The following is a 12,454-nucleotide window of genomic DNA, read 5'->3' as shown; positions in this document are numbered from 1 at the left end:
GTTTGAGTCGTGTGGGGAAGTCGAGCCAAAGTCGATCGCTGTTTTGTGTGTTTTTTTTTCGAATAGGAAAAACAAGTTTAAAGAAAATCTAATTTATCGCCATTAACAAAATAATATTTATTGCAATACGCTTTAAAGAAAAGTGAAAATGTGCATGTTCCAAAGCATGTTGTGTCTTGTTTAACAAACAAACATATACAGCCGACAACAATAAATGAATTGAAAGTGAAGTGAAAAATCGGTATAACAAGAACGACGAACAAGTGCGAATGTTGTTTTGCTAGTGGTGTTATTGTTGTTGTTGGCGTGGGGTGGTATACAAAAATCTAAACCCGTTTGAAAGCCTACATTAAAAAGATAGAGCTAATAAGCATATTAATTGTTCATTTGAAGCCAATGGAAATTTTAAGAAGTTCTACTTCCTCCCCATGACACACATGTTGGATGGGGTCAAACGCTTGCTTTGTTCGAAAAAGTTGAAGAAGAACAAGCAGATATTCAAATTTCTTGCAACAGACATAAACAGCTGTGGTGTTTTGTTCGTGCGTGTGTGTGCTGGCGGGTCCTGTGCATTTTGTTTGTGTTTTCTGTTTTTTGCGGCCTCTTCTGTCTGATTGCTTATTTACTTGCTGCAAGCAGCAGTCTAGCCATATACCTCTACCAACCCACCTCAACATCTGAAGTAGTCTCGGACAATAATAACAACAACAAGGAAAAACAAAAAATTGCAAAGCATTGCACTTTTCAAGTGTTTGTGTTTGCGCTAAGCATTTGCGCCGTGTCTGTTATTTATTTTTCGTGTATTTTGTTTTTGTAGTTTAGAAAAATAATAATTTATTTGTAAAACAAAATAGCAGTGCTTATTTGCACTGCAACCACTGTATGATATCGTTGATATCAAGTGCGTTATTGACATCATTGGGAGTTATGAGTGGTCAACAAAATCAAAACGTAAATCAACAGCAGGCGCAGCAGCAGCAACCTGGTGCTGCCAATCAGAATCAAAACCAGGCACAACAGAATGCCGGTGGTGATGGTGCAGCAGCTAGAGTACAATTAGCAGCAGCTGCTGGCGCTAATAATCATCAGAATCCAGCTGCTGAGGGCAGTATGGAAAGAGGCAGGTCAGTACAAATTTATTTTTGTTTTTTTTCACGATTTTGGTTCTTTATTTAGATTTGGAAAACATTTGGAACATGTCAAAAATTAGTAAAAGAGGATAGCAACGGAAATTTCATTGCGTAGTCGAATTATTCACCTGTCCATAGGGGAATGTAATAAATTTCACGGTTTAACTCTAGTTTAGTAAAAACGATCAGATTTTTCTGAAAATTTTTCCAGAGTTAGGTATTTTTACCCTAATTATGGGGACGTACCCGGTTACTCGGTTTTTTAACCCGGAAGTTCGGGTACGGGTACCTGGTTATATCCGGTTCCGGTTAATATAAAATGGATATCATTTCAAAGGTTATGATATGATGGGGTTATCTCAAACCGTTTTGGAGATAAGGTTTTGGTCCCCGATTTTTTTTTACGGCCAGGAAGATTCTGCTATGCATTTGGTGGGACTGGCCTGTTTGAATATAGCAATTCACCAGAAACGGCCAGAATTGGCCAACAGGAGAGTTGTTCTATTCCACGAGGACATGAATAGCCAGAATCATCGGAAGCATGGTTGGGAAGTTTTAATACATCCGCCATACAGTCCGGACTTAGCACCAAGAGAATATCATCTTTTTCTTGCATTGCAAATATTCTTTAATGATAAAAAATTGGTATCTAGAGAGGATTGTAAAAATCGACTACTAGAGTTTTTTGCAAATAGAGAGCAGGACTTCTATGAGAAAGACATTATGAATTAACTTGATACTGGATAATTCCTTTGTGATGTAGGTAATAGAAGAGGGCTGATAATTGCCATCATACCACATTATACAGTCGGGGTTATAAAATTAGGTTGTACAAAATTTAGTCCAAATCGGATAGTCCGTTCGCGTGATATTTAAAATTATTTGTTAGCAAATTTTTTTTAGAATTTAGTGAGGGAGGTATAATAAAAAGTAGACTGACGGGACCCATCTTCGAACGTAATCTAGATATTACGATGTGCAAAGTTTCGAAGAAATTGGATATTCTCTTCGCTTCATATAATTTTTTGTGGGTGAGGTAGCAAAAGGAGTGGACCGGTATTCTCCATCTTCGAACTTACTTGGCACAGTTTGAATGAAATCGGTTACTAACTAGGAGAGTTATTGTGCGTACCAGCCGGCCAGACAGAGGGAGGGATATTTTTAAAACGACTCCAAATTGTATGAAACGGATTTGATCCAAAGAAAAATGGGGTCTAAAAACATTTTTGCCGTATCAAAGTATGTATACCGTCATTAGAAATAAGGCGGAGTGTATAAAAATCGCTTAGATACCTTAAGGTATTTTTTCTAATAAAATCGCTGTGGTTCACTGCGTTGCCTTTTTTTTCTATAAAAAATTTGCACAGGTTAACTGAGTTTTTTTATAGAAAAACCAGTAAGGAAAGTAGTAAAGTTGGACGGGGCCGACTATAAGATACCCTAAACCAATTTTTACAAAACTTGAAACGCAACATTCTATACTTAATTCAGTACGCTTTGCCATTTTTCGTCCAAATCGAAAGATATAAAGGGACTTTGGTACACCATTTACATTAAATCGGACGAAAATATATATGGGAGCTATATCTAAATCTGAACCGATTTTTCCCAATTTCAATAGGGTTCGTCCATGGGCCAAATAAATTAGCTGTGCCAAATTTCATCCAATTCGAGTCATAAATGCGACCTGTACTTTGTTTACAGACGGACGGATATGCATAAATTGACTTAGAAAGTGATTCTATGCATATTCTCAAAAGGAACCACGGGTCTATCTCGATTCCCTTTACCTGTTACAAACATAATACGCTATACCACAGTGTGGTGAAGGCTATAAGTCACATTTTCCAAAGGTCCATGATCAAGGTTCTAGATCAATTTCCAACCAGAGTTTATGTAGTTTAATATTTCATTTTCTCCTGTCAGCTATTTACCATGGCATAATCCACTTTATATAAAAGTTTCAATCCATTTATAAGTTATTTTGAATGTCCACCTCATGTTGGACGGTATTTTTATTTGTATTAAATTACCTATTTTATATATATTCTTAATTTTTATTCTTACATTCCATAAGCCTCTATCGAATATTCAAATTTATTGTCTTGTAAAATGTACAATTTCCCTTATTGCAATTGTTAATTTTTTGTATATGTCACACAGCCCGAAGGCATTGCAAAATAATAAAATATGCATAAATTTTATTAATTAATTATGAATATGAAAACACTCATCGCCATAGTCGTTATCGTCATCATGTAAGAATAATATTAACATTTTATTTTTTCCTTGTCTTTGCAGCTGTTTATTACGTTATGCGAGCCAAAATTCATTGGATGAAAGTTCTCAGAAACACATACAAAGACCGAATAGTAAAGATCGTTGTGTGGGACAATATCACAATGAACTACATACCACACGTTCCTTTGAAGCCATGAACGAGATGCGCAAGTAAGCTAACATTTTAAATACTATACAAATTTCAAATTGACAGATAATTTATTTTAAGAATTCGTTGTGAGAGTAATGAGAAAAAAAACAAGACATTGTCGAACATTTACGCACATTGTGCAGGGTATGCGTTGTGTTGTACACAAGAGATTTATGTCTAGTTTATGAATGCGTGGGGGACAACAGCAGTCGCCTTATAGTATCTGCATACAAAGTGCATATGTAATTTTTGTGTGCAATGTTGTCGTAATTTTTTTTCTTTTAATTTTTATAAGGTTCCACTTTTTGTGTATGCATATCTTCATCTTCTTCTTTTATTATGTTAATCATATTTTTTGTTTGTTTTTATTAATTGCCAATTCTCATTTGTTGTTTATCTCAAAGCACACACGCTACAACAACAAAACAAAAGTCTGTTATTTTTTTATTGTCAAATTCATTATGAATATTTATTTAACCCTGAACTTGGTAGCTGCTTAATAGGTAGCGAGTGCCATCGGTTAGCATTTATCACCATCAATGACAATGTTTGTGTTAGAATGAAATTTTGTATGTATTTGTAGTGGTCGACTTTTTTGAAATAGAATTTTGTAATTTATACATACAACAACGATTATGGAAAAATACTTATGTATAAAATTTAACTCTTTTTTTCAATATACTTTGTTATTTTTGTTTTTTAACAGTTTGTAAAATATTTTTATTTTAACAAATTTGTAAAAATTCCATCACCTTTTTTTAATGATTCAATAATCATCTACAATAATATATACTTAAGAACAAATTCCATTGTCTATTTGTTTTTGCTAAATATTTAAATATTTGTTGTTGTCTACTTAAAGTACACAAAAAGCACACACACAAACAAATTGAAAATCAATTCAATGGGCAATGTTTATTCACCAGCTCTAGGTGATATGAACAAAGAAGCTAAAAGTCAAACTCATTTGTTTTGTGATAATCCAAATACCTTTTTGAAATATTTTTAATTGATATTTGCGAAGATTTGTTTTGTATTAAGGGGACAACCCCCCCCCCCCCCCCCCCCTTCCTAGTGTCATTTTTTTATTTAATTCGAATCTACTCTAGAATGTCCCTACAAAATTTCAAGTGAAAATCTCAAGAATTCTTGAAGACATTGGGGTTCCCTTAAGTACATTGTACAAAATTGTGTGCCAATCTGCCAAACTTTTGGGTCTTTAGTGCTCAATTTACGTAAAATCGGAAGAAAAGATATATGGGAGCTATATCTGGATCTTAACCGATTTTCACGAAACTTGACACACGTCATTCTAGACCTAATTCAATACGCTGTGGGAAATTTCGAGCAAATCGAAGGATATAGGGACTTTGGTGCACCATTTGCATTAAGTCGGACGAAAATATATATAGAAGCTATATCTAAATCTGAACCTATTTTCATGAAACTTAATAGGGGAGACTGGGGCACCTTCGGCACTTTTTTTTAGAGCTCTATATATCAGTACATATTCAACATATATAACAACTTTATGGCTGATTATTGTCCTCTGACACTTAATTATAAAAAATAGTACCAAAAAGATATAAAAACATAGTATTAGTTAAAAAATTTTACAGTTTTGTAAAAAAAGTCAAATTCGCCGAATGTGCCCCAACCCGGGGTAGCTTCGGCATTTGATGGGGCACATTCGGCACCATAGCCATAGCACTTTTCTAACCACTTTAGGTAATGATGTTGTGGATTAAAGCAGGTTCCATAGTTGAAAAGAAGCTTAGAGGCGGTGGAAATTGAGCATCCACTAGTCAACTTTGCTCAGGTTCAACAGTGAGTTTGTTCTCTTAGTTGACAGAGTCGGCCAGATAGATTTTGACGCATTGCATCTTGGTTCGTTGTGCCAGAGTTCATTGGCTCATTCGCTTCACCTTTGTCAGTTGGCGTAGAATCGGCCTTCGAGACAGAGGACTTGGTGGTCGGAATTGCGAACGCATCAACCTGCCCATTCAAAGGTATCCGCATCTCCGCTGTCTATGTGGTTAATAGTGTGATCGTTGATTTAGTGGCGGATATTTACATATTCCTCATACGGAAAAAATGATATCGCAGGGGAACTCCCTGTTTAACTCTACGGGCCTTCGACTTCTTATTTCAGATATTCACGTACGACTCGCGTCCAAATATAATTTGCGATCTAAAGATTCAAACTTAGCTGGAAGATTGTTCTAACGACGTCCTGCCCAATTACACGGTCTGTTCTGGTTGAGTCCTGCATCCGGAATCCGTATTGATGATCAGTAACTGAGTAGCATTGACGAATGCTTGGGAGTAGCCATGCCTGAAGTGTCTTACATACTGGCGACAAAAGTGATATCGGCATGTATGTGCTGGCATCCATGCCTTTAGTAGCGGGGTGGTCCCGCAATCCATTACGATTTGGGGTGAGCAGCAGTGCCGCTATGCTTCGGTGTCGGTCTCTGGGATTCTTGCTTTGGCCTTTTTCATGCTTCATGTTTGTTTTTAGAAAGACTTAAGAAACCATGTTATTATTATTTTTTTTTTTTTTTTTTTTTTTTTTTTTGAGGATTTGAGTTCGACAATAGTATAACCTCACACCATGGTAAGAACTTGGTCGGCAGGGGTGGGAAAGTGAGGCATGGGAACGTTCGATTAGAAAAAAAATAACTAAGTCTGAAAAACTTGTTGATGCACCCAAGTATCAACATTTATCGTGCGAAACCCCCAATCATTTGATTATCTTTCGGTGGTGTCGTACGATGATTATACCATTATGTCTTCAGGTTTTAATACTAACAGTATAGGGACAATAATTTCCAGATATTTAGCCAACAGCACTAACTTCTCCTTATAGCACATTACAGCTATTATCAATCGCAAAGTTAACTGAAAAATCTGCAGAAAATTTATTGAGGTGGTTTTCGATAACCATCGGTACTTTTCCACACACTCCAACAACAAAATCTAGGAAGATTTTTTAAAAGCTTGTTAGATTTTTTTGGGAGAGTTTTCCTCCATTAAACCTGAAGATTCTATTCGCTTCTATCCGCTTTTTGAAAGTTTTATAAATAACCTCCTTCTTCTATTCCCTTTTTCAGACAAAATCTTCTCTGCGATGTAACCCTTATTGCTGAAGATATTGAAATACCGGCACATAAAATGGTCTTGGCATCCTGCAGTCCATATTTTTATGCAATGTTTACAGGTTTCGAAGAGTCACGACAAGGACGTATTACTTTACAGGGTGTCGATCATCATGCACTCGAATTGCTTATTGAATATGTGTATACATCGACTGTAGAGGTTAATGAAGATAATGTACAAGTTCTGCTGACAGCTGCCAATCTTTTACAATTGACTGATGTACGCGATGCATGTTGTGATTATTTGCAAACACAATTGGATGCCAGCAATTGTTTGGGTATACGTGATTTTGCCGATATGCACGGTTGTGTGGATTTGGTGAATTATGCCGAACAATATATTGAACAGCATTTTAAGTAAGTATTGAAATAGAATTCAAATTTGGTGTTAAAAGTAATTTTGAAATGTTTGTTTCTTTTCTTCCAGCGAAGTAATTCAATTCGATGAATTTCTCAATTTAACATCCGAACAAGTTATCTCATTAATACGCAATGATCGCATTTCGGTGGCCAGTGAAGAGAAAGTGTATGAATGTGTCATAAATTGGATACGATATGATCCGACCATACGTGAACAATACACTGCCGATTTAATGGAACATGTCCGTTTGCCACTTCTGTCCAAGGAATATATAGCACAAAATGTTGATAAAGAACCTCTATTGGAGGGTAATATTGTTTGTAAAAATCTGATTATTGAAGCGCTGACATATCATCTATTACCAAATGAAATCAAGACACAACGTACAATGCCACGAAAACCGGTAGGATTTCCAAAAATTCTCCTTGTTATTGGGGGTCAAGCACCAAAAGCCATACGCTCGGTGGAGTGTTATGATCTGAGGGAGGAGAAATGGTATCAGGCTGCTGAAATGCCAAATCGTAGGTGTCGGTAAGTAGAACAATACCTATTTTCACTTCGATAGGCTCTAAAAATAATATTTGGAATTTTGTATTTTTTTTTAGTGCCGGCTTGGCTGTCTTGGGCGACAAGGTATATGCCGTGGGTGGCTTTAATGGTTCGCTACGTGTACGAACTGTTGATGTCTATGACCCCACCACTGACCAATGGTCTAACAGCAGCAGCATGGAGGCCAGACGTTCCACTCTCGGTGTTGCTGTTTTGAATGGTTGCATTTATGCTGTTGGCGGCTTCGATGGCACCACCGGCCTTTGCAGTGCCGAAGTTTATGATCCCAAAACTGAAGTATGGCGTTTCATTGCCTCCATGTCAACAAGACGCAGCTCCGTCGGGGTTGGTGTGGTAAATGGTCTATTATATGCCGTTGGTGGTTATGATGGTTTTACGCGACAATGCCTCTCCTCGGTGGAACGTTATAATCCAGAAAATGATACCTGGTATCCGGTGGCTGATATGTCAGCCAGACGTAGCGGTGCCGGTGTTGGTGTTTTGAAAAATATTCTATATGCTGTGGGGGGTCATGATGGACCAATGGTAAGGAAATCGGAGGCATATGATCCCGAAACAAATCAATGGCATTCGGTGGCGGATATGTCATTTTGTCGCCGCAATGCTGGTGTTGTTGCCCATGATGGTCTACTCTATGTTGTTGGTGGTGATGATGGTGATTCGAATTTATCCTCCGTTGAGGTTTATAGTCCCGAAACAGACACCTGGAGAATTTTACCCGCCGCCATGACCATCGGACGCAGTTATGCTGGTGTGTGTATGATAGATAAACCCATGTGAATAGAAGAGCAGGGTGCATTGGTGAGGTGAGTAAGAAGAACGGGATGAATTAAAAGTTAAAAATGTGGAAAACAACTTGGTGACATATTGGGGGATGCCAAGATGAAATTGCCTAACCTAGTAACAAATCTAAATTCCAGATTTCATTGAAATCACATTTTGAAAAGTGTTGTCTTTCCTGCAAGGATGATACTTTGATTACAGTGAACTTTTGATATAATTTTAAGATCCTTCTTTAATTCCCCTTCATTTCCCTTTTTATTTGTTTTCCAGACAAGCGACTGTTATTGCCATTAATGGACTCGTGGATGATGAGAATAGTCAAGCTGAAGGTACGATCGAAGGTGCAGTAGGTGTTGTACAACAACAGCAGCAGCAACAACAAGCTAACAATCCTAATCAGCAACTACAACAACAACAAAATGCACATCCTCATTATGAAAATATCTACGAATCCATTGAACATTATAACGCAGCCGCTCGTGGACTTGGTGCTGAGGCCCTTATTGCACCAATTAATCCCAATAACAACAACAATAATGCCAATGCCCCTGCTGAAGAATTAATAGTGCCACCACCAACACCACAACAACCCCAACCACCCACAACAATGGGATCATCCGGAAACTCCGACAACAATAATACTCAACAAAATAAAACACGAATGACAACGAGCAACATTAATTATCGCAACGATTTATATGATCGGGCCAATGGCATTAATGCAAATGGTCCAACTGCCGGTGGAGGAGGAGGGGCAGGAGGTGGAATAGGAGTTGGTACAACAAATTATGACATACCAAGATCTGTAAGATCGGGTTTAGGTTTTAGACGTAACTTCCAATTAGATTTACATGCAGGTAAGAAGAAATTATTTGTTATAGTTTTTAATAATACCTTCTCATTTCTTATTTCCCCCCAGCAAATCCCCGTTTCAATGCTTTTCGTTGTAATGGTGCCTCATGCAGTCATTACACTGCCAACAACACTTCTTCGTCGTCGTCCTCATCTTGCCATCGTCAACGAAGTTTTGATGACACCGAATCACAGAATTATTACAACCTGAACTATCAACCCTCGGTTCGTTATGAAAATATTTACGAACAAATACACGATGAACCCATATATCGTAATACAAATACCGGTGGAGGAGGAGGTAGCGGTGGCAGTGGTGCATCGGCTGCTCGTGTCTATGGCCGTCTCAATGTCATTGGACATGGTATAGGACGGATAGAACGCCATCTCAGCTCATCCTGTGGTAATATTGATCACTATAATCTCGGTGGTCACTATGCCGTTTTGGGTCATTCACATTTTGGTACCGTTGGACATATACGCCTGAATACTGGCTCAACCACGACAACAAATAGTTCAAGTATTACTTCAACAGCTAGTTGTAATGGCGGCGGTTGTGGTACCACAGCTTCATCCTCAGCCGCAGCCGCTGCTCAACGGGATGCAAATAACGTCAAAAATAGCGCCTCATCATTTTTCAGTTGTTTACATGGCGGGGAGAATACTCAAAGTATGAGTAACATATATAAAGCATCGGGTCATCCGAACAGTAGTGGAGGAGGACCGACTGCTGCAAGCTCCTCGGTAGCTGGTGGAAGTGGTGGAAATTCAAATTTATCAACGGGAAATTCGGGATTATGTCCAAATGGTAAGTTGGAAGAATTTTTCGGTGGGTGTATGTTTTCGGCTGGGGTTGCTGTTTATATTTTGGGTGTGTTGATTAAAATTTTGAAACCATTATATAGCCCTTTTTGATTAAGCTCGCAACCAAAAATAGAGCTTGACAGCAAATAAAAATGAGTTGGAATTGTTTTTAAAACCATTTTTAATAATATATTCACTCGAAGTATAAGTAGCAACTCATATATTAGAAAATATCTTCATAACTTCTCATTAGAATTGGGAATATAATAAAAACCCTCTATTTATTCAACTTCATTTAAATTTCACCTTCACAGTTAGTGCCACCATTTCAAAAGATCGTGAAAGCCGGGCCGCTTCGGCCGGACCCTTAATCAATCCAAATGCCAATAGTAACAACAACAGCAGCAACAACGATGCATCAACAAGTTCTTCATCAACTCTAACACTGCGTGCTACCGGTGCCATCCCAAAAATAAAAAATCTTAACAGCTCTTCGAATGCAAATCGCAGCAGCAATAATGCTGAAAAGAATTCCAATGCTGCAACTGCAACAGAAAAAACTGTGTCTTCCCTGAAAAATGCTCTAACGAAAAAATCTTCTTCAAATTCTGCACAAAAAACTTCCGCACAACAAACGGCGTCGTCGTCTTCCACATCATCAACAACGACTGCATCTTCATCCGCCAACAATCCGGTAATGACTGAACAAAATGGCTCACTAAATCGCATTTCAAAATCAAGTCTACAATGGTTGTTGGTCAATAAATGGTTACCGTTGTGGATGGGCCAGGGTGCCGCTGACTGCAAGGTGATTGATTTTAATTTTATGTTCTCCAGAGATTGTGTTGACTGTGATGCCGCCTCGGCAGCAGCTCAAATGTCAGCATATGGAACACCACGTTTGTCCGGTTTGCCACAGGATATTGTACGTTTCAATGCTAGGGCGGAAATGCATTCAACTGCCGCGGCGGGTATGAATGCTGCCGCTCCCTATAGAAGACCCTTACACAATACCCTACATCGTTTACGGGAAGCTGATAATTATGGTACAAATGCAACCGCGGCGACTCGGCGGTATGAAGATCCATCATATGAAAATGTACATGTCCAATGGCAAAATGGTTTTGAATTTGGTAGATCGCGAGATTATGATCATTCTCTGGCGGCGACACCACCATATCAATCACCCGTTACCAATCGTGCTCCCTTGCAAAGAGCTAGATCGGAAAGTCCAACATTAAGCAGCCAACGTAATAATACACAATCGCGACGCTTAAGATCAAATACCACCGCAGCACATAAGGCAACAAATAATCGAGAAAAATTTAAAGATCCATTTCGTAATTATGAATTGAATTCGGAAAATAATACATTCAAACCAAAATTGGCTAAAGCTGAAACACTAGATGTTGTCGTTGGTGCGGCGCCAGCAGCCGATAATCAACCAAGTACATCAAATCAAGCATTAAAGACAATTGTTAATTCACAACAAAACTCCGCAGTAGGAGTGGGAACGTCAAACGCACAACAACAGCCGCAATTGGATGCAGCAGCTGCAGTTGCCATTGAAGAAATGGAAGGTGCTGTTGGTGGCATAGAATCGGTTCCCAATATTGAAGCAAGCGGTGGTGCTGGTGGTGGTACAGAAGCAGCTGCCGTTACTGGTATGAGTGACAACGACAATATGCCAACAATGATGATGGCAAACAATAAATTAAACTCGCCAAATACTACAACAAATACGGAACAAAAGGACTAAGTTTTTTTGTATTAGGTTTTTTATTTAAATTGAGATTAAATCCAAATAAGCCACGCAGTAATTGGTTTGTTTTTTGTTTAACAAAAAAATAAATAAATAAAGTCGGTAATCTTTGACTCTATACAGACAATAGAGACATGTGGTCTCTACACAGACCAATTGGTCTTTATAAAGACCTAAAAGTCATTTAGTCTTTATAAAGACCTATGGTCGCTATACAGACTAATTGGTCTTTATAAAGACCTATAGTCTCTATACATACCAATTGGTCTTTATAAAGCCCTGTGGTCTCTATACACACCAATTGGTCTTTGTAAAGACCTTTAGTATCCACACAGACCAATTGGTCTTTATAAGGACCTATGGTCTCTATACAGACCAATTGGTCTTTATAAAGACCTGTGGTCTCTATACAGACCAATTGGTCTTTATAAAGACCTGTGGTCTCTATACAGACCAATTGGTCTTTACAAAGACCTGTGGTCTCTATACAGACCAATTGATCCTTATAAAGACCTGTGGTCTCTATACAGTCCAACTGGTCTTTATAAAGACCTGTGGTCTCTATACAGTCCAACTGGTCTTTATAAAGACCTGTGGTCTCTG

General features: G+C 38.1%; 1 protein-coding gene across 1 annotated transcript; it reads left to right on the top strand.

The window, feature by feature from the left end:
* Positions 1 to 882: 882 nt before the first annotated feature.
* Positions 883 to 11,848, top strand: LOC133334427 (ring canal kelch protein-like). Its single transcript, XM_061542726.1, has 8 exons — positions 883 to 1,124; positions 3,432 to 3,581; positions 6,675 to 7,076; positions 7,147 to 7,611; positions 7,686 to 8,456; positions 8,704 to 9,290; positions 9,353 to 10,093; positions 10,404 to 11,848. Exons 1-8 carry the CDS (start codon positions 883 to 885, stop codon positions 11,846 to 11,848), a joined length of 4,803 nt encoding a protein of 1,600 aa, XP_061398710.1.
* The last annotated feature ends 606 nt before the right edge of the window (positions 11,849 to 12,454 follow it).

This window comes from Musca vetustissima, unplaced genomic scaffold (genome assembly GCF_032173495.1).
Source record: "Musca vetustissima isolate MV318-11 ecotype Yass unplaced genomic scaffold, APGP_CSIRO_Mvet_v1 utg22410, whole genome shotgun sequence".
NCBI lineage: Eukaryota > Metazoa > Arthropoda > Insecta > Diptera > Muscidae > Musca > Musca vetustissima.
Note: the sequence above shows the minus strand (reverse complement) of the source record. Positions and strands in the feature narration are given on the sequence as shown.